This window comes from Staurois parvus, unplaced genomic scaffold, assembly GCF_062004578.1.
Source record: "Staurois parvus isolate SC_StPar_1 unplaced genomic scaffold, SC_StPar_1.0 ptg000549l, whole genome shotgun sequence".
Lineage (NCBI taxonomy): Eukaryota > Metazoa > Chordata > Amphibia > Anura > Ranidae > Staurois > Staurois parvus.
The window spans coordinates 1,733,932-1,756,831 of record NW_028318345.1 but is presented as its reverse complement, the minus strand read 5'-3'; the positions used below and the strand labels follow the sequence as shown (position 1 = coordinate 1,756,831).

The following is a 22,900-nucleotide window of genomic DNA, read 5'->3' as shown; positions in this document are numbered from 1 at the left end:
TGCACTGATAGGCAACACTGATCGGTGGCACTGACAGCACTGCTGGGCACTGATCATCAGTGCCCTGATGATCAGTGCTGTTTTGCTCTGTGACAGCTGCCGGTTATTGGCAGTAATTTCCTCACGCTGCGACAGCGTGGTGAAAGTGCAGCTGATAACAAGCAACTGTATTTACTCGGTGATCTGCTGCGTTATTGGACACAACTGATCACGTGGTAAAAGGCCGCTGTGATTGGACTTTTACCTAGTCATGTGATCAGCTGTGTCCATAGGACACAGTGATCACTGACAGTGTCGGGTGAGCACTGCAGGGGGTGATTTCTGAGAGCAAGTCATATGACACCCTCCCATAACTGGACAACTGAGCTGTAGCCGTCATTCAGCTATAGAGCGGTTGTAAAGTGGTTAAAGAAAGTTCAAAAATAACAGACTTACTGGAATAAAAGGAAACAGTCTATATAAAAAAAAAAATATATGTATATAAATGCAGCCACCACATGTAAGAAGTAATAAGCTGCAACTAAATACATTTTTGGTTTTGGGTTTACTAGAGCGTTAGGAACTGATTGCAACAGAGCAACATACCCAAATCTGTTTAAAAGTATACATATCTTAAAGTAGCTATTGCACCTCTCCTCACCTCCCTCCCCTGCTTCTTACTAAACATCCCTTTCAGCAGTAAGTGTAACAGTAGTCAATAACTAGCCATAGACAGACAGATCGGTTACTGATAATAAAATAAGATCTGCATTTTGTCACTAAATTAGGTTGTTTTGACATTATAAAATGTAGGAAATAAGGCAAAATCAGTTTCAGTTTACTATAAATTCTTTGAGCTGAAGCCATAATTAGGTATCAGTAAAAGATATATGTGCTTGTAAATAGTTGTTAACGCTTGTATATTTCAAAAAAGTATTGCTTGAGAAAACAGAACAGGGTACAGGTGACATTTGAGTAAAGGGTGAATATAGGTATAGTGTTAAAGAATTTGACAGAATTCAAAGTCATATAATGTATTTTATATGCACTCTAAATTGCAAGCACCTTTAAATTAATTTCTCACCACTTACTCTTTCTATCAAATGTCGAGTCTTTTCTGTTCCCACAGGAACCTCATGCACCTGATACTGGGAGACTAAGTAATTCATCACTGGCTGGGGAGCATCAAACAGCTCTCTCAAGTAAGAGAAAAAGCCATATTGTCTGTAGGAAGAGTCAGAGCAGAAAAGAAAAAACACATGTTAAATTACATAGCATCAAGAATTTAGTTAGAGATACCTCCCTCATACTCTATTAAACCACCTGGGGATGTTTGGGATTGTCTGGCAGGGAAGATCATACCCCTCCCCCCACACTCTCTCCCCTTTTAAGCCTGGAACACACTATGAGCTTGATTTCACTCAGCTCAGCGGGCTGAACAAAATAAAAAAAAAAAAAAAAAAAAAAACGAGTTCACAAGGAGGTCTCTATACTAACTATGCAATGTTAGTACAGCGATCTCTCCGCTGAATTATTGTGTTGTAACAGGGAGACTACCCAGATCACCCCAGTCAGGGCTTGCATTGGCTGTGAGCACTGACCAAATGTCGATCAGATTTTTTTTTTTTCCGGCATGCCCGTTCTACAAAAGTTGAACCGGCTGATATTGGGCCCGTGTGTACCAGGCTTCACTCTCTCTCTTCTTATTTTGTCCCTCTTTCTTCTGTTATATTCCTTATTTACAACCTGGTTTCACAGTTTTCAGCGGACATCTCTTTCTGATTCCATATACACTCTAACAATCGAAGTCATGTTTTGATATTCTTATCTACACAGCTTTAAAGTCCACATTACTGCGCTATAGCCGAAAGACGACTACAGGGTGATCTCTTGTTCTGGGAGGGCTTCTATAGATGTCCTTCCAGAACGCGCATCGCATAAAAGGGCCCTTCACCATGTGACCAGCTGTGTCCAATCGCAGTGGACCAAATGTAAATAGATTGCTGGTTATTGGCTTTTCCTTTCTTCAGCATTTTCACTGTGTGAGGAAAGGATCACTGACAACTGGCAATCCTGACAGTGATTTGTTTACACTGGTAATCAGGTCACTGATCATCAGTGCCGATTATAAGTGCAGCCCCAGCAGTGTCCATCAGTGAAGCCTTATCAGTACCCATAAGTGCAGCCTCATCAGTTCAGACTTTGTTCGTTTAGCAAAAAATAAAAAACCCCAGCGCTGATTAAATACCTCCAAAAGAAAGCTCTATCTTTCTCAAAACAGAGATAAAAATGTCATATGGGTACAGTGTTGCATGACAAGTTTGACAGCACTGAAGGCTGAAAATTGGCCCAAACAGGAAGGGGGTGAAAGTGCCCAGTATTGAAGTGGTTAACGTGATAATATTGTTACTGATGTGAGATTTATGGACTATGTACTATTCAGTCTGTTAAACAGGGTTACACCAGTGTTAATATGACGATTTCTGGATTTCTACTACACGATGCCTATTGATGGTATGTTTGTAATGTTTTTTCTTTATTGCTGGGAGACTTTTCTCGTTTTTTGTAACTATGTACTGAGAACCACTGTAACCTATTGTGCATGTATTTTTCTTGAAAAATATTAATGAAGAAGGAAAAAAAAACAAAAAAAAACAAAAACTAGGACTGGGTGAACATCATTCCTTCACTTACAAGAACAGGTTTCCAATAAAGAGAACACCCAGAGTGGGTTAATGTTAAAGAAAAAGGTTTAAGCGCCTTTGTTATAACAGATATAGCACATTTGATGCTTTTTAAAAGGGAAAGAAAGATGGCAGCTCACTGTAACTCTGTGATTGGCTTCATTGGCAGTCGGTCTGCAAAGTGTTCTGAAGGTGAACATACGGCATTTACCCTTAATCTCTTATTGTCACGGACCTAAAAAAAAATAAAAATGTCAATAGTAATAGGCAATAAAGACATGTTCCCACATGAATATGCACACCAAATAGTATTTCTAGATCTTAACCACTTGGCAACTGCGCTATAGCCAAATGACAGCTACAGCATGGTTGTCCCCCTGGGGGTGTGCAGCCAGCAATCTCCATGATCACCATGTCCTGTAGACACAGCTGATCACGTGATGTGGTAAAAGGCCAATCACAGCGTCCTTTTACTACGTGATCAGCTGTGTCCAATGACAAAGCAGATCAACGGTAAATGCAGTTGCCGGTTATCGGCTGCACTTTCCTCACGCTGTAGTACTGCCGATAACTGGCAACTGTCAAAGCAGGGACTGGCACCGATCATCAGGGCCCTGATGATCGGTACCCACCTGTGCCCACCAGTGCCACCCACCAGTGCCACCCATCAGTGCAGCCAGTCAGTGCCACCCATCATTGTTGCATATCAGTGCAGCAGTATCACTGCCGCCTCATCAGTGCCAGCTTACCAGTGTCACCAATCATTGCTGCCTATCAGTGCCCATCAGTGCTGCCTATCCATGCCACCTCATCAGTGCTTCCTATCAGTGCAGCCTCATCAACGCACATCAGTGAAGGAGAAAAATTACCTGTTTGCAAAATTTTATAATAGAAACAAAGAAAAACTTTTTTTTTCAAATTTTTTTGTTTATAGCACAAAAAATAAAAAACACTCAGCGGTGAATAAATACCACCAAAAGAAAGCTATTTTTATGAAAAAAATGATACAAATTTCATATGGGTACAGTGTTGCATGACTGCGCAATTGTCATTCAAAGTGCGACAGCGCTGAAAATTGGCCTGGGCAGGAAGGGAGTATAAGTGCCCAGTAGGCAAGTGGTTAAAGTAATATTAAAGGATTGTTTTTCGCTTTGCACAAAGCAACCCCAATCATCTTCTTCTTGGGTCCCACCCCAGAGCTCCTTGCTCCCCCCAAACTCCTTAGATTGCCCCCATAGCAAGCCACTTGCATGCTTGCTCCCATGTCCATAAGACACATACAGAGTGGGGCTCGGCTCCGCTCCGCTCCCTGCTCTCTTTTCACTAGTTTTGATTGAAAGCAGCAGGAGCCAATGGCTCCTGCTGTTGTATCTGAGCCAATGAGTGAAAGAGCCAAGAAAGCCTCAGCTCTCATGCACATCGCTGGATCAAGATCAGGTTCAGGTAGGTATTTAGGGGGGCTGCAGGGAAATCTGCATGCAGGTTTTTTACTTTACTGCATAGAATGCAGGAAGGTAAAAAAAAACAAGTGTGTAACGGGCATGCTGGCTGTTTAGGATTTACACTCACCACTTGCACTAACACTGGAGCACCCGTATAAGGAGAAAATTATTGTGTTACTCTTTCCATTAGCATGTATGATGGTACTATATGGACATTTATGTTTCACACTTGATTTATGATTGATGATTTTAGTGAGGGACAGGTTTAAGTCACGCGTTTGGGTTCTATTGGACCGCATGTTTTTCTTCTGCACCTTTTCTCCAGAGCCTGCTCACTACTCCTGTAGTTTCAGCCTGTAAGATTGAAAGGGGGGTGGAGGGGCTTGTGAAGGAATGGGTGGGGCGTTTGTGCTGGGAAGGGAAGGGTAATGGGGGGGGGTGTGAATGGGATCACCAGCTGAAAATAGAAGAAAAAGATCCTAGAAAAAGAAAAATAATGCAGCCATCACATCTAAGAAATGGTAATGTGCAAAATAATAAATGTTTGCTTTTGGGTTTAATGCCACTTTAAGATGGGGGTAAAAGATGCTCTACTGAAAGCAATGCAATGATTGCCACCAAGCCTAAAAGTGAAGGAAAGGATTCACTTATGGGACATAAAACCAGACAGAGGTGTCAACCTTTCCAAGACAATTAAAAAAAAAAACTGTCACTAATAAGTCAAATACTGTGGATTTATTTGGGCAGCATATGATCACGTACAAGAGCAACGACGAACATAAAAAAAAACACTTACCTCTTTCAAAAAAGCCTCCATATCCTCTTGGCTTTCAAACACAAAGGCTTTCATGTCATTTACTGAAATGTGATTTTCCACATATTTTGCATACCTATTATTTTTCACATTAATCTGTAGTGAGAAAAAATAAATAAATAGTCGTGAATTATCAACTGCAAACACATATGCTCTAGTGCTCATTTAAAAAGAAAAATGTATATTCACTTGAGTGTTTCCAAAAAAAAAAAAACAACAAAAAAACCCCCCACATTTATACTCACCTAGGCGAATGCAGCATCGATCCAAAGCTGCATCTGTCCCCCACCGACATTGCAGTGAGAACTGAATGATCAAACACCGTTGTTTCAGCTGTCAGCTGAAAATGGGTCACAGAAATGCAGAATAAACTGTACTTCTATGACCTACAGAAGTATAGCCAAAAAAGCTACTTCAACTATCAAGAAGCCCTCCCTCCCAACTATCAAGAAGCTCTCCCCCTTCAATGTTTTCCACAAGACATGAATTCTGTTTCTTCTCTTAATTTGGAAGCACAAAACTAAGGGTTTTGTCCCCCTAAATTAGATAATATTAAACAGTATAGCAAAGTCCTGTAGCCACATGTAGCCACCATTCAGTGGTGCTTGAAAGGGCAGATATGCATCATGCTCCAACGATTGCTTTCTGTGTTTGTCCTGAGTACAGCATCAGTGCCTGTACATAAAGTGTGTAGTGAAGATTTTCTTCATAGAGAACTATGGCCTCTTATTAAATAAAAAAGCACTTAAAAGCACTGCAGCACTTAACCACCTCCTGCCCAGCCTATCGCAGGCCAGGCAGGAGCTTCCTTTTTCTAGGTAGATGTCCTCCCAGTCGAGCGAGCACTTTGTGCACATCCTAGAGGCCATGCAGAACCGCGATCTGCCACCGCATCTGTCCACAGGACACAGAGGAAGACAGATAATTGTACCAGGCCAGCTCTGGTACCATGTGATCGCTGTGACCAATCACAGCGATCACATATCAAATGTACACAATAACTTTCATTCATAGCCATTCATTGTGTACAATTGTGATCATTGTTATCTCTGTGATTGGTCACAGTGATCACATGGTACAGACAGGGACAATCACAGCGGACCTGTACCATGTGATAGCTGTGGCCAATCGCAGCTAACACAATAGTACATGAATGGATGCCATCCTTAAAAATTATTTCTTATTACCGTGATAATCACTGTAATAAGCAATCATACTATAAAAAAAAAAGAAAAAAAGAAAAAAAGAAAAAAAAAAATCTTGATCACCTCCTCAAAGCATTACATTGGCACTATGGCACTATGGTAACACTGTAGTGCTCAGGTCATAGTATGTAAAAAAAAACACTGCAACACCAGTCACATGATGACATGGCACTGCACTGGTGACAGTATGTAAAAATAAATAAATAAATGGTGGGGGGGTAGGCTTTTAAAAATTCACCATGCCTCCTACTAAATACCTTGAAGTGTCTACTTTCCAAAAAGGGGTTATTTTTTGGGGGGGGGGGGGGGGTATCACTACTCATTGAAAAGCCTTTATTTTGCCAATCCAGCTGGTCACACCTAGCAGTGCCTATCATTTTCTGATAAGCCAAGACATGCAGGGGGCTATGTGAGACACAATAAGGAGGATTTGATCAAGTCAGAGGAGATAGACGATAAAGGATGATTTTGATTTACGAGGCTTGTGTGCGACATAGAAAGCAGATCTGGTACTTCATAGGAGCTTTTAGTAGTACTTTAAAAAGTTGTGATCATGCTTCTAAGGGTAAAATTCCAGAACTGCTTGCACATTTGGCTGAACTATGATGTTAAAAGGTTTTTCTTGAATCCCTTGTCTGAACAAAGCTTGGTAGATTTTACTCAGAGATGCTTAGCATGAGAAAGTATATTGCAAACATTTTCTGAAATGGACTGACCTCTAACATAATGGGAAAACAGACACGTTTCTTGAACCGATCTTTATTCTCTTTAAGCCAAACAACTGCATTGTAAGTGTCTGAAAATTTCTTTTGCAGGTTTTGTTCTTTTAGATTCAGTAAATTATCATGCTGCTTAAGAAGATTACCTTTGTCTGTGAAAAGTAAAAATGCGTATTAATGTAAAAAAAAGAAAAAATATATATATTTTAAAGAACTACAGAAAAACAAAACATTACTCTATGAATAAGTGCTGCTTGGGGTTAAATGCATCACAGATTAATCACAGTATGTGCCCTGTTTTAGCAGAATGATGGATTATGTTTAATTTGCTGGCTTCATCCATTTTTAATGTTTTTACCTTTTTTATTTATTTATTTTTTTACAATGTAGGATCACAACGCAACTGCAAGCAAAGTATTTGGCTTGAAGTTGTGGTGTGGCCCCATTGAACTCAATGGCCGAGTCTGACAGGTGACAGTCTGTCAAATTCTGCAGTCCAAGTTAAGATTGCCACAGCATGTGTATAAGCTTTGTCAAACTGTAATATTAGAATTCCAGTGGGTGGCTGGGGGCAGTAAAACCATAGCTCAGCCACTTGTTTTTACTGGACCCTTGCCGCCAGTGTGAAAGAGCCCTAACTGACATGATTTCAGCAAAGATAAATACTCAACGTATTTACGACAAAGCTTTCTGAAATAGCTGGTCTTAGCTATGAGCATTTGAGATATTGGAAGCAAATGGGTACCCAACATGTAAAACTGCTGTTATGCACTTAACGTAGAAATAAGAAAGCGAAAAAAAAAATTATATTCATGTTTAGCACATAAAAATGGAAATAACTAATCCAAGGTCACCTCTCTTTTCTCTCTCCATGTTTTGCCTCTCCATACGCAAGTCACTCATTTCATTTTCTGTGTTTGCTTTTTCTTCCTGAATTTGAGTCAGTTCACGACCAATCACATCCATCTCCTGCTGAAATGCCTCTAGATTCCCCATTGAGCTCAACTCATTTTGCCAATCTTCAATCATCTTACGAATGTTAACAATCTTTTTCTGTCGGTCCTGTTCTTCATCTCTCTTCATTCTCAGCTTTTGTTGAACATCTTCTATCTGTTCCATAATATTAAAGACAACAAACCACATGAGCTAATAGCAAGTAAAGGAAATACTCATGTAAACGATAAGCCACTTTAATTATGTAATAAAACAAAAAGCTGTGAAATGAAACTTTCCATTAAACAAGAAAGGCAAAAAGTTGTGTTGGTCAAATATCTGGAAAATAGGCAACTTGTACACAACACTTTTTGTACACACAGCAAAGAGGTAGTATTAACAAGATAGTATATAAAAACCTAAACTGGACAGAAGTATCGCGACAATTTTAGAAGCAGGATAGCAACAAGGACATGGGAGCCCCACCCATCATTTGTGATACGTAGAGACCTGCATTAAAATACAAACCTGCTTTTCTTTCTTTTCCAAAAATTCTTGTGTCTGTTTGCACTTCTGTGAAGTTTCACGAATTTCACTCACCTGTTAAAACAATAAAACATTCTGTAAAATGTTATAATAAACTTTAATTACTACTAGCAATTGGTCATCTTGATATGAGCCATTACAACACATTCAACTATCTTCAAACTGTATAGGTCTTCAATCAGGGTTTCTCAACCTCCAGAGGTTGCTAGGTGTTCCTTGAGCAATTTTTACCTCTCAGATAAGTTCCCACTGACACTGACAATGATCTTTTTATCCATCTACAAGGGGTTACATCTTTCTAGTGACCACAAGTGTAAGGAGCATTCTTCCCACTGACCATCTCACTAATGTATCATCGGTTGTTCCCGAGACCGAAAGGTTATTTCAAGGGTTCCACTGTGTTGGGAAGGTGTAGAAAGGCTGTCCTAAATCAACTTAGTTATTTTTTTAGTTTAAAAGTGGCCACACAAGGTAAGATTTTCATTCAAATGTTCCTAAAAAATCATTTGTCAGAACATTCTTTATGGCCATCATTGAGTTAAAGTAGATCTAAAGCTTCAAGATTTTTTTTACTTGAATGCATTCTATGCATTCAGGCAAAAAAACTTGTGTGTCAAATACTCCCTTTTTTTTTTTTTTTTTTTTTTACACTGTCCCTTTAAAAAAAAAAATTTAATCAGTTTTATTCCTATCACAAGGAATGCATGCATCCCCTGTCATAGAAATAGTGACAGGTCTTTATGGAGAGATATGGGGTCAATAAGACCCCACATCTCTCCTCCACAATGTAAAGCATTATATAAAAAAAAAAAAAAAAGCATTGATCTAGTGCTTTATAAAAAAATAACCTTGTTAACAAGGAGCAGGAGCCATAACGGACATCGCTCCAGTCCTCCAAGGGCATAGAGATCAGTGGAGGTCATCTTTCCGTCACTTGTCTCTATCTCCAGTGCCAGGATCGTTCGGTGGTTTCTCAATTAAGGCTGAGAACCACCGAGCGGCGGAGAGTGGCGGCGGAGGGTGGCGGCAGCGGCGCCGAGGGGGCAGGATTATTTTCGGCACCTGTATCGGGGCTTATTTTCATATTGGCCAATGGCCAATAGGAGTGTTTTCGGCCTCCAAAATTTCGGTGCACCCCTAAAAAATAGTCAATATTGATTGAAGTTCCAGTTTAACTAATCGCATTCAAAAACCCTTAAAATTTTGTCCAAACCTGTTGTCTGAATGGAATAGCAGATGTATTTAAACAGGTTTCATTACAATATATGCAATTTTTCGTGAACAAAAAACACATTCAAAGTTATAGCATAATTTGTTGAAGAAACATTTTCCATCCTGCGCAGTCAAAAAACTCAAAAGGTGGATTTAACGTCACTGAAGTCAATGGGCTGCGTTTTTACATTGAAGGTCAATGGGTGGCTTTTTAGAACTTAAGTCAATGGGACGTGATTATGCATTGAAGTCAATGGGACGTGATTATGCATTGAAGTCAATGGGACGTGATTATGCATTGAAGTCAATGGGACGTGATTATGCATTGAAGTCAATGGGACGTGATTATGCATTGAAGTCGATGGGACGTGATTATGCATTGAAGTCGATGGGACGTGATTATGCATTGAAGTCGATGGGACGTGATTATGCATTGAAGTCGATGGGATGTGATTATGCATTGAAGTCGATGAGACGTGATTATGCATTGAAGTCGATGGGACGTGATTATGCATTGAAGTTGATGGGACGTGATTATGCATTGAAGTCAACGGGACATGATTATGCATTGAAGTCAATGGGACGTAATTATGCATTGAAGTCGATGGGACGTAATTATGCATTGAAGTCGATGGGACGTGATTATGCATTGAAGCCGATGGGACGTGATTATGCATTGAAGTCGATGGGACGTGATTATGCATTGAAGTCAATGGAACGCGATTATGCATTGAAGTCAATGGAATGAGATTATTCATTGAGGTCAAGTCAATGGGATGCGAGTATGCATTGAAGTCAAGTCAATGGGACGCATTTTTGCACTGAAATCAATGGGACGCGCTTTTGAACTGAAGTTCAAAAAGCTGATAACCCTATTTTCAGCCCATTAATTGGTGCATCACTAGTTTATAATCCCTCTGGCAATCTATCCAAAACAAAAAAAGTTTTTCCTTTAGCTATACTTTAAGGCTGTACTCACATCTGCACATTCCTGGAACATGCAAAAAGTTTGCATCGTGCTTGCGGTGCTGTTGATTGTTAATGGCACCTCAAACACAGTCCACAACATGGTAAAAAAACATGCAAAGCTCAACGCCCAAAAAGGTGCAGGAGCTTCTTTTGGCATGTTGGTCACATGCATGGCAGTCCATTCAAGTAAAAACACGCAACAAAAGCATGGAAAAACAAGCATTCACATGACCCACACATGAATGGGGCCTGAATGCTCTGTTTTAAAGCTATAAAAAAGGTAAAGTCCTACCTAAGAGTAGAATTCACAAGATGTCTGTTATCACATTCATTAGCCAGAAAAGCTACTTCCTGTGCCCTTCTTTGATTTAATTTTACTTCACTACTGAGACTTGCGCTACCTTAATGGCTAAGCCCTGTCAGGAATATTCCACTGTCCAATGAGAATGCCTCAGGGTCCATTAACTCACTCATTAAACAAGGGACTGAAATTCCTTCCAGTGAAAGTAAGGCAGTTGTATAAGCGAAACTACATCAGGAAGCTGTACAGATGTTTTCCTGGTGAATATAGATAACAACAGTGTATTGTTGTATCAGCTCCTAGGCAAACATTTTGCTTATGTTTCTAAAAACTTAATACAGCTTAACTGCAAAGGAAATCAACAGAGGGAGAAACATCTCTGAAGTGGCAGTTGTTAAAAATAACAAGCACCTCCAGGTGCCCACCTACTGCCCCTGAAACTCTACGGAGACCACCATGCCCCCATCCATCCCAAGACTTTGGGCACTCTGTAAGCTACCACTTTTGTAAGCTTCCTCATCTACTGGAACTTACTTTTTCTTTAATTCGTCCATCAATTTGCTTGTGCTGCTTATCATACTGCTGGATTTTTTGCGTAAGAGGTGCTTGAGATTCTTGTTTTCTCTTAAGCTCTTCTTTTAACTTATCACGTTTTTGCTTCACTTCTTCATATTGTTGACGGCAATCTTCATATTCCTTATGAGGGAAAGTATGACATTAATTCCTAAAATATACCACAATATATTTTACATTTTGAATTTTAGAAAAAAATTTAGTGAATTTTAAAGTCAAATAGTTTGTTTAAACAGAACAAGGTTAAAGTGGAAGGAAAGTTGATTCATCGCTAGACAATTATCACCCACAATGGTATAAAATCAACATTTTTTTAAAATTTTTGGAATACACTTAATATTTTTATTTTTTTTTTAAAGTCTGCCTGTCACGTGACCTTTAACCTTCGGGGTTTAGTTTACCATAGTAGCTGCTAGGCATGTCTCCTGTCACCTTAGGATCATCATTACTGGGACTCATTAGTTGCAGAACATGGTGCGGATGACCAGGAGGGATGAGGGCAGGGCTACTTGGAGCTCTGCTGGAATGCTTACAGTACAAGAGACTGCTGATTGTCTAGCTTAGACTACGGTTTCTAATCTAGACAATCAGCAATCCACAAAATGGATAATATCAAATTTCATGTTATGTGACCTAGCAATCATGGTCAAATTTTCATTTTTTAGTGGCATTACACTTTAAACTATAACTAAAGGCAAAACTTTTTTTTTTTTTTAGTTTTGGACAGAGCGGAGAGGGATTAGAACACCTGTCAGTTTTTATTGCGGTCTGCATCCCATTAGGGAGATTCACCCTGTTTCTTTGTCCTGTTTACCATTATCACTGAAAGTAAAAGAAAATTCCAAATTTTGTGTTGTCCCTGAAAAATAATAGGAGAGGAAATCTTCCAATGGGGACACTAGTTCTGGTGACCTGGGGGTCCTCAAGGAATTTCCTTAATTTGCAGGAATTTTCTCTCACTTCCTATTTGGTTATGGGACAGGAAATAAAGGGAAATCTCCACAAAGGGACATCGATGGCAAAAAAAAAAAAAAAAAATCTGACAAGTGTTATAACCCTCCCTTGCTCTATTCCAAATGAAAAAAAAAGCTTTGCCTATAGTTCTATTTTATTGTGTCCGGTTTATTTTTACTTCCTGTCCCAGAAACACAGCAGGATTTAAAGGGATTGTAAATGCTTTGTTTACAGAAAAACACAGGTTTATACTTACCTGCTCTGTGCAATGGAATTGCACAGAGAGCCCCGAACCTACTCTTCTCGGGTACCCTGCCAGCGCACCTGGCTCCTCCCCTCCTCTGAGAGCACCCATAGAGAGCCACTTTCTATGGGGACACTAGGTGCAAGCTCACTCCTGAGCCTCACTGTCTGCATCTCTTGTCGCAGACAGCAGGACTCGAACCCACCACCCACTCCCTTGCACTAGCTTTGATTGACAGATCCCACTGCCTCAGCAAAACAGTGAGACCAATAAGTAAGGGGAGAGAAGAGCTGCAGGCATGCACAGTGATGGATCGAATGCAGGCTCAGGTGAGTAGAGGAGGGGGGGGGGGGGGGATACTGAATTTTGATGCCTAAACATTTTTTACCTTAATGCAAGGAATGCATTAAGGTAAAAATTGTTTAGGCTTTATAACCACTTTAATAAGAAAACCTCTCTAAAAAGAGGGAAGACCCATCTTACATAGTTGCCACCAGTACAGGTTTCCCCACTTAAATATAAGGTTCCCCAATTAAAAATATAAAGGCAAAGTATAGTTTTGAGCACAGTACAACAGGACAAAAAGACTACAATCAATTTCATGCATTTATATTCTTAATCATGTATGAAAAGCACAGTCAACAACAAATTTAAATCAAATGGGAATCTTACCACCCAAGGCCGTTTCCTCTCCAGCATCTTGATTTTGTCAAGGTGACGCTTCCTTTCATAATATCGCTCAACATCCTGCTTATAACGTTCATTCCCTTGCTTCAATTTTTCCAAAACCTCTTCATGGCCTTTACATTTATTCTGTAGAATTCAAACATTTGCATAAGTCATTGGGAGCTATTGAAATTGCCACTATTTTAGACATTGTTTTCCCTATCTAAAAAAAGCTTTGCAAGGATACAAGACTTGGACTCATTCACACTACATGGATTTTCAGGCATTTTGCTGGGAATTTGCAGAAAGAAGACGAAAGGACAAAACAAAAACTCATACAAGTATATATAAACCCTCAGTAAGCTTTGGGTATTTAAATAAAACCTGTTCAGGTCTCTACTGAGCTGCTCTGAATTGGAATTGTTGTTACAGTAAGTCCTTCTATAGACACTCATTTTAAAAGGTGCATCTACAGTTCCTCCACTAAGAAACAGTCCATTTCAGCATGACTGACTGCAGAGCTGGATCTAAGCTTTACACTTTAATCCTGCTTTCACTAGGAGTTTAAACTGGAACTATTGGGACATATACAAACGACATACTGTATGATGCAGTCTGTCACTAGCATTAACGTAACAAATTCCCTCCTGTAATATAGTTTTATTACCTGTGGATCCTGTCAGCTGATCTACAATGCTGTTGGTTCTACATTGAATGCAAGCATGGCAAGTTTTTTGAAGTAGTAATTTTTTGTTACAATTTTTTTTTTATTTTTTTACAATTGTTCTTTTTTTATTACATTTTGTTTACCTTTCTTTTTTTGTTTTACACATGCACAGACACACACCATGATCGCTTATAACAGTGATAATCACTGTTACAGGCAACCATTTGTTGTGCATGAATCCATAAATTGTGCATTGTTGTGATTAGCAGTGATTGGCCACAGCTAATCACACGGTACAGATGGGCTGTGATTGACCCAGGCTGTAGCAAGTTATCACTGTGACCAATTACAGCAAGCAACATAATAGTACACAATGAATGGCTATGAATGGAAGCCATCCATTGTGTACAATTGACATATGACCGGCTGTGATTGGTCCCAGCAATCACATGGTACCAGCAGTGGTCAGGTACACTGATCTGTCATCCACCAGACACCGCAGTGACAGACCAAGCCACAGCACGATGCAAGGCACATTATTGGGAGTATGTCATATGACATCTACCCAGAATGAGGGACCTCCTGTCTGGCCATCATATTACAATTGGTCGGGTGGGAAGAGATGTTAATTACCGTTGTGTAAGGGGCTTCCTTTTTTCTTTTCTTGCGCTTTAATTGAAGCCTAACAAGCTAAGCCTGCAAATTTAGTATGTATCATTTGTATCCACATAAAATATCTCATGCTCAAAAAGTACCTCAAGTTCTTTTTCCTTTTCTCTGCAGTTTTTTAGTTCACAGTGAAATCGGTGCATTTCTGGAGGTCCAACAGACTTCTCTGTTGCTTCCAAGAGCTCAGTTTTAGATAGCTTGGCAAATTCTCCAACTTTATCCTAAAATAAAAATGAACATTGATAAAAATCACAATTAAGAAATCACAGACCACAGCCATTTATTTATTAAAGACATATCTGGTAAAATGTCATTATAAACTTAAAGCAGAATAAAACCCTCCTCTCCTTTACAGCCAAGGGCACTGCCATCTTAGCTTCTATTTCAGTTATCATGATGCTGCACTAAGGTGACCACTTATGACACCAACCATTTGAGGGCTTGACAGTTTGGTTGAATAAATAATAAAAGCAGCTGTGACAGTTATCATTCATTGCATGTCTGCAATTTACCGGTTTTGGGAAACAGATAAATCGTTGGGTTTGGTTCTGCTTTATTAATTTTTTTTTAAATCAACATATGCATATATAATTGCCATTTACCACCTTTTTTCTCAATGACCTATCAAGATCCACAAAGCATTATCAATGTTAACACTTTTGCTAAAATATCATGCAAGGCATATACCATCCTAGAATAGACATAGTTGAAGATTTATTTTTTTTTTTGCACAAGGGCACCTCGTTATCATTTACATACCTGTGGCAGAAACTGACAAAGATTTCCAACTTGAATATTCAATGCAGCTACCTGCTCTTCAACCAACTTTAAGGAGGCACTCCTTCCATTGATGTACCATGTTGACTGGTTATTTGATACTTGAATTTCACGCATTAGGATCAGATTCCCAGATGATTTGTACCTAGTGTAACAAGTAATACTCATTGAACAGCGAAAACTTAGCTTTATGAATAGACCTTATAAATAAAAATGCATTTACAAGCACATGACATTTAAAGGGTACCTTAAAGTACACGCACTTATAACACTGTATGCTCAATTCACCAACAATATAAAATGTCCTTTGTCCTGGTACCCAAGGCAAAAATTAGTATTTAACCCTTGCTGTGCAGAGGGATCTCAACTGCAAGGGTTTTTATTTTCCTTGGAGTTCAGCTTTAACTGTTGAAAGCCTTATCCTATAGTTACTGTTAATGAGGTAGTGCCCTCCTTTAGTTAGGCTAAATTTAGTTGTTGACTTCACTGTAGCCAGTGGAGTAGTGATCCATTATTTTTGTCTGGTCAGAGCTTTCTAAACTGGGTGTTTGATTTCACCTATGTGCTTCTTAGAGAAGCATCCAAAATATAGGGCAGGAAGAGTCAAAGTTATATACAATATCTCAGCACAAAGAGACTCAAAGGCTGCCCATGGTTTATGAAGTTATGCGTTTTCTGTTCTAACATGTAATGTTCTAACTTGGGAACAAATTGTCCAAATATCATTGACATATTAACCTCAAGCCTACAGGGCACTTATACCCCCTTCCTGCCCAGGCCAATTTCCAGCGCTGTTGCACTTTGAATGATAATTGCGCGGTCATGCAACACTGTACCCATATGAAATTTGTATCATTTTTTGTGACAGATAGAGCTTTATTTTGTTGCTATTTAATCAACTCTGGGTTTTTTATTTTTTCTTAAACCAAAAACCACTGAAAATTTTGAAAAAAAAAAGTTTTTTCTTAGTTTTTGTAAATAAATGACTTTTCTCCTTCACTGATGTGCGCTAATGAGGCTGCAGTGATGGGCACTGATAGGTGGCACTGATGAGGAGGCACTGGTAGGTGGCACTGATGGGCATTGACAGGCATCACTGATGGGCACTGAAAGACAGCACTGATAGGCGGCACTGACTGGCAGTGTTAGGTGGCACTGACTGGCACTGATGGGTGACACTGAAAGGCAGCTCAGATGGGCACTGATATGTGGCATTGATGTGCACTGGTAGGCACTGGCACTGATGAGCACTGACAGCTGGCACTGATGGGGCTACACTGATCATCAAGGCACACTGATCATCAGTGCTCTGATGATCAGTGTAGATGTCCCCTCCGCGGAATGCCGATTAGCGTCTCTCCTCAGCACCTCAGCGTGACAGCTCGAGAAGAGAGAAATGCCGATAAACGGCATTTCCCCGTTTACATGTGATCAGCTGTGATTGGACACAGCTGATCACATGACTGAGCTGACATCTTCGGCTCTTTCCGTGGATCGGTGATCCGCTGTGTCCTAGGGACACAGCGCACCACCGATCGCTGTGCGCTCTGGGAGCCGCACATGCGCGGTGAGAATGGGAGGACATCATATGACGTCCTCCCAGAACGAGAGAACCACCTTGCGTCCATCATATTACTATATGGCGGGCGGTGGTTAAAGGAATTGTTTTTCAGGAGTCAATAAAGTGTTAAAATAAATCCACAGCACAAGTTAGGAACAAACTCCACACTGTGCAGTTAGGATTGTAGAGCGCTTACTGTGGCAGCAGCTGTATGCAGTATACACTGTGCGTAAATTCAGAACACGGTGGGGATACATAGCAGAGGGGCACTGGTCCTGAACACCTGACCCAAGCGTATGTTAATCTACAATCCGAAGAGAATGCGGAAGCACCAAGGAATTCCGGTCAGATGAGACACCAGAACTGTCATGCCAAAGCGAGCGAACCAGAACTGCTGCACTGTGAAACCGGAGGTCTCCAAGCAGACATCAATCTTCTCTGGTCTTCAAGATTACATGTTTCGAGACACAGTCTATGTCATTTGGAGACTAGAGACGCTTTTGGCTGCTGGGGACTCCGGATTAATGTCTGCTAGACTTACGGTTTCACAGTGCTGCAATTTTGATCTGCTTGCTCCAGCGTGGCAGTTCTGGTGTCTCAGCCAGCCGGATTCCCTGCTACTTTCATCTTCAATTTGGATTGCAGATTACCATGCACCTGCAGGTTTGAGTGTTCGGGACCAGTGCTCCTCTGCTATATATCCCCACCGTGTTCTGAATTTATGCACAGTGTATACTGCACACCACGGATGCTAGAGAAAGTGTTCTACAATCCTAACTGCACAGTGTGGAGATTGTTCTGAACTTATGCTCTGGATTGATTTTAACCCTTTGGTATGTGTCCACAAGTATGAACATTACATGTTACAACAGCAATCTCACAGCTCCATAAACCACCGGAATTCTTCGAGTCTTTGAACTGAAATATTGTGTGCTATTTTCTTTTTTTCTCCTATTCCCAAGTAGGATCTCAACTAGGGACTTATTTGTTTTAATTGTCCACAGTGGTTGAGCACCTTGGTTCTTTTTATGTTTGTTTTGTAAGAGTCAAAGTCATGAACATTTATCATGCCTCAGCCAAACCCTTGAAGGGAGCATCTAAAAGGTGTTTGGAGAAATGATAAAATCATTGGGAGGCCACAGCAGAGAGTTCTTCCTCTGCTAGGAGGGTTCCAGTTTTCCTGGGGCTGTGGCCCCTGGGAGGCAGCTAGTGTGGGACCAGAGCCTCAGTTTGGGCCTCAGCTGGTGCTGGACTGAGGTCCTGGAGAAAAAGATTGCTTGAGGGCACTCCCCTGGAGTTCTGGTCTAGACAATCTTTTTTGTCTCCCTCACTGAAAAGTGCGGAAGCTGGATGGCAGTTTAAAGTAGCCCAAAGATTATGCAATTTTTTTTCCCCTTCCACTCGTGGAGAAAATTGCTTGATTCCCCCATCAACACTGATTGCGTGTTTGTGTTCTGCCAGCGGCGGGCCTTCCTTGCCAGCAAAACACAATGATAACTGCTGGTGGCTTCAGCTGCTGGCAGTAAATGCATTAAAACAAAAATCCAACAGGCTAGTTTTACCATAGTTGATTAATGAATTGACTTCAGTACAATCAGCCTGCTAAACCAGCCAAGATTCGATCCATCCATGGCCAGCTTAAGGAAGCAGCACATGATATTTGTGGTACGTGGAGTATGAGTATATTGATTAACTATGACACTAAGATGATTATATTTGCATATAATGTATTAAGGTAATAGTTTTTATTAGTGCAGTATACAAAAATATTTATAAGTTATTGATACTAGAGGGTGTTTGATAGCTAGGGGGTAATAAATTGCACAAGTGCAGGTAGATAATTATTGTTTATATCCTACGCTAAAGGTTGGCCATACATTATACAATTTTCTTGTACAATTTTCTTATAGTTTTTTACAAAATCATTTAATATGAGGTCAAACCTAAACACTTTCAATTTGTAAGCAATCAGGCAGACCCTTGCACTACAGAGTTAAAGTTACATTTCAGGGAAATTGTATAAAGTATTGGCAACTTAAGCCAGTAATATTGGTGTGCATGGAACTGTGTTTGTGGCCGGCAGCTTCTGTACTAGCAAGGGAGACCTGGGCATATTCACAGTGGCTACTTTCGGGGTAAGCGCTACATGACAAAGCTAGGAAATGAGATGGAGATCTAGCTTTGAGCTCCCTCTCCCCTCCTGGCCTATCAGAGTGGCAGCAGGTCTTGTGACCCTTAGCACCTGAGAGTTGCAAACATGTACTGCTGACTTTTGTCCTTGGTAATGGCATAACAAGTGATCTACGGTGTACTTCGAGTGCCAAATGAGGACTCCCCTGCCATAACACATGACAAAGAGATGGGGAGAAGAGGAAGTTTTCTCTTCTAGGCAGGTGTCTATTCTGATGGCCCTAACTTCAAAGCCCATGCCACCCCAGACCTATATTTTTCTTTCCAGTAGCAGCCCCTTTGACCACACACCTTTCTATTGACCTCCACTGGACTCATGCACTTCTCCAGTAACCACCATTTTATCATACAACACCTACATGCCTCTCCAATTACTCTGACTGTAACTAGGTTGTCTGCTATAACAATGATTATTTCTAGCCATGAGATATTTTTTTTTCCATTTCCTTTGTTGAAAACAACAGTCTCTATGCAAAATTACTATTACTCCTAGATTGTAAGCTCCAAGGAGCAGGGTCCTCCTTTCCCTCTTGTATTGAACTGTATTGTTGCTGTATTGTCTCCCGTTCTATTGTAAAGCGTTGAGCAAACTGTTAGCGCTATATAAATCCTGTATAATAATAATAATTACAGCTTAGTGAATTGAGTTTTATCTGTAAACAATATACTATTTCAACGTAAAGTGAAATTTAAGTAAAAATCCACACTCCAAGATGCCTGCTGTTACTGTTGAGCCTTGCCAGTGTTCCTGAGTTAAAGGAGACTGCCTCAGTGGTTAGTAAAAGGTAGTCTCTCCAGATAGATGGTTGGTAATCAACGCAGCATAGCCATCAAATCAAGAAAAAGTATGCCACAGTAACAGTGGAACTAAGATGCCCACCTGCTTTAGGGACTTCAATGATTACTATATAGAAACCAGTGTTGTTACTGCCAAGCTCTGAACTAGCTGTGAGCGAACAGTCTTAAAAAGGCAAAACTTTTTTTTAGTTTTGGATAGATTGGAGATGGATTAGAACACCTGTCAGTTTGTATTGCTGTTCGAGTCCCCATTACAGATATTCACCTTCTCTTATTTGTTCTGTTTACCATGATCATTAACCACTTGCCTACCCCGTTTCTGCCCAGGCCAAATTTTCAGCGCTGTCGCAATTTGAATGACAATTACGTGGTCATGCAACACTGTACCCATATGAAATTTTTATCATTTTCTTCACACAAATAGAGCTTTCTTTTGGTGGTATTTAATCCCACTGGGTGTTTTATTTTTTGCGTTATAAACAAAAAAGGAGCAAAAAATTATTTAAAAAAAAAAAGTTTTTCTTTGTTTCTATTACAAAATTTTGCAAACAGGTAATTTTTCCCCTTCACGGATGTGCGTTGATGAGGCTGCACTGATAGGTGGCACTAATGAGCTGGCACTGATATGCAACGATGGGCACTGATAGACGGCACTGAAGGGCAGCACTGATTAAGGGCACTGCTGAGCACTGGTGGGTGGGTGGCAGTGCTGGGCACAGGTGGGCTGCACTGGTGGGCACTGATCATCAGGTGCCGATCCATCCTCTGACAATTGCCGGTTATTGGCAGTACTTTACTCATGCTGTGACAGTGTGAGGAAAGTGCAGCCGTTAACCGGCAACGGCATTTACTGCTGATCTGCTGTGTCAGTGGACACAGCTGATCCCACTGTGATTGGCCTTTTACCACATCACATGATCAGCTGTGTCCTTAGGACACAGCAATCATGGAGATCGCCAGGAGCGCGCCCATGGGGTCGCACGGGAGGGCGCATTCTGGGAGGACGTCATCTGATGCCCTCCCGGAACTGGACAACCGGCTATAGCACGGTTAGCAAGTGGTTAAAAGCAAAAAGAAGTTAAAAGAAAATCACATATTTTGGGTTGTCCCCAGAAAAGTAGAGGGAATATGTCAAATAGGGACACTAGTTTTAGTGACCTGGGGATCCCCAAGAAATTCCCTTAATTTGCAGGAATTTCCTCTCGCTTCCTGTGTGGCTATGGGACAGGACATGAATGGAAATCTCTGCTGTGGACACAGATGGTGAAAAAAAAAAAACTGACAGGAGTTATAACCCTCCCTTGCTCTATCAAAAATGAACAAAGAAAAAAAAAAAAAAAGTTTTATTTTAATAGCCCACAAATACTGCACCTCTACCACAGCAAGTTTGAAAGGCTGCAACTCACAGATGTGATGTTTTTCTTTGTACATGAAGGAAACAGTCAAAAAAGATTCACATAAACAGAAAAAATGTGAATCATAACAACCACTGTTGTAGGCAAGTTAAGCTGACCACACAGCCATGGGGCTTAATGAGTGAAATCAATGCATACCAAGTACTGTGTATAAAGAAACAGCACCTGCCAGGCTAATATATTCAGCAGTCACTGCTCTATAGGTTGCTGAATACCTGAGCAGTGCTGTTCGGCAAAAAATTTTCAGACAGACTCCAACAAAAGTTGATTTAAAAATCAACTTTTTTTTCGAGCTGGGAGGTGCCGACAATTTCAGTAGTGTATGCCCAGCTTTAGGCATTAAGAGAAGCCTGAACTGCAACAAAAAGTGGCTAAGGCAGCAACATTACCAAGGTGCTACATATGTTCATCTTCAGATCAAACCCTATGCATTTGTGGAACTCAATGGACCATAGGCCAAGGTAATACTCAGGATCTCATCTTCTTTTCAAGTCAATATTAAGCCCTATCACCTCCTGATGCTATTACCCAGCCACTATAACTCCGCTATGAAGTGTTAAACCATCAGTGGTCAACAGAGGCTCTGACATTGGCAGTTAAAAAGCCCTAGGCATAGGATCCAATGGTCTCCAAAGGGATATCTAGATCAATTTGAATACTAAAGCAGTATTAGCAGGCACTCCAAGATGTAACCTAACCCAATGTACTTTTTGGTCAGAATAGATTCACTTAGAGCAGTGATCAGCAAAGCCAATAGGCTTTGTTATGGGAGAGAGAGAGAGAGAGAGAGAGAGAGAAAAAGCAAACAAAATTGTAATAAAAAAGAAAACAATTTGAATAAATTTAATAAAAAAAATTATTGATGAAAATGTGACTAAAACTATTTTTTAACTTCATTTTCCAAAATTTTGTAACAAAGAATTACTACTTCAAAAAAACTTGCCATGCCTATTACCTTGAACTGTCTTCTTTATTTTGGGGGTATTTGTACTGTTGTGTTCTGTGGGGGTGCCTATTCTTATGTATTAAAGTAAGAAAGGTACTTTTATTTTTCCTTATGCCAGTTTTCCAGTGACACTGGACTGCATCTATTGGCATCAACAAGTATTTGCTGACAGTTTAAAACATCTAAACTGCTGCTGTTGGTTTATTACTTATGATTTATTCACAGGTTCACTTCAAACCCAAGTAATGTTGGACTATATGAGTTCCCTGCATTAACACACATCCAAATGTATCTATAAAAAAACAAATCTTACAATTCGAGCTCCACCATGCCTTTCTGACATCCACGCTTCACATAAAAGCCAACCTGCAAAATAAAAAAAGAGCTTAGGGAGTTTTCTTTCCCAAAATAAAATGTGATTACCATCATATCTGTATCACACTAATTTATTTTCCCACAACTACCAATCAGGCTCAAACTTGAAAGAAAAACTGTAATGAAAGAAGTCTTGGGCCTGTCTTTGTTGACAGTCTTTTAAAATTGCTAGCTTTTTAAATCGGCATGCTTTTCCCAGATCAGCAAGTACAACCAATTGCTCTGCATAATTGGTCAAGATCAGTGCCTAAGAAAGTATTA

General features: G+C 40.2%; 1 protein-coding gene across 1 annotated transcript in view; it reads right to left on the bottom strand.

The window, feature by feature from the left end:
- SMC5 (structural maintenance of chromosomes 5) overlaps positions 1–22,900 on the bottom strand; it is a 117,749-nt gene that overhangs the window by 81,145 nt on the left and 13,704 nt on the right. The window contains exons 3-13 of the mRNA XM_089691060.1: positions 22,578–22,630; positions 15,337–15,499; positions 14,664–14,798; positions 13,248–13,388; positions 11,339–11,500; positions 8,305–8,376; positions 7,698–7,953; positions 6,841–6,995; positions 4,902–5,015; positions 2,804–2,898; positions 1,071–1,203 (exon numbers count right to left, since the gene is read on the bottom strand). Coding sequence (XP_089547186.1) covers positions 1,071–1,203; positions 2,804–2,898; positions 4,902–5,015; positions 6,841–6,995; positions 7,698–7,953; positions 8,305–8,376; positions 11,339–11,500; positions 13,248–13,388; positions 14,664–14,798; positions 15,337–15,499; positions 22,578–22,630 — 1,479 coding nt within the window. The remainder of the gene's footprint in view (positions 1–1,070; positions 1,204–2,803; positions 2,899–4,901; positions 5,016–6,840; positions 6,996–7,697; positions 7,954–8,304; positions 8,377–11,338; positions 11,501–13,247; positions 13,389–14,663; positions 14,799–15,336; positions 15,500–22,577; positions 22,631–22,900) is intronic.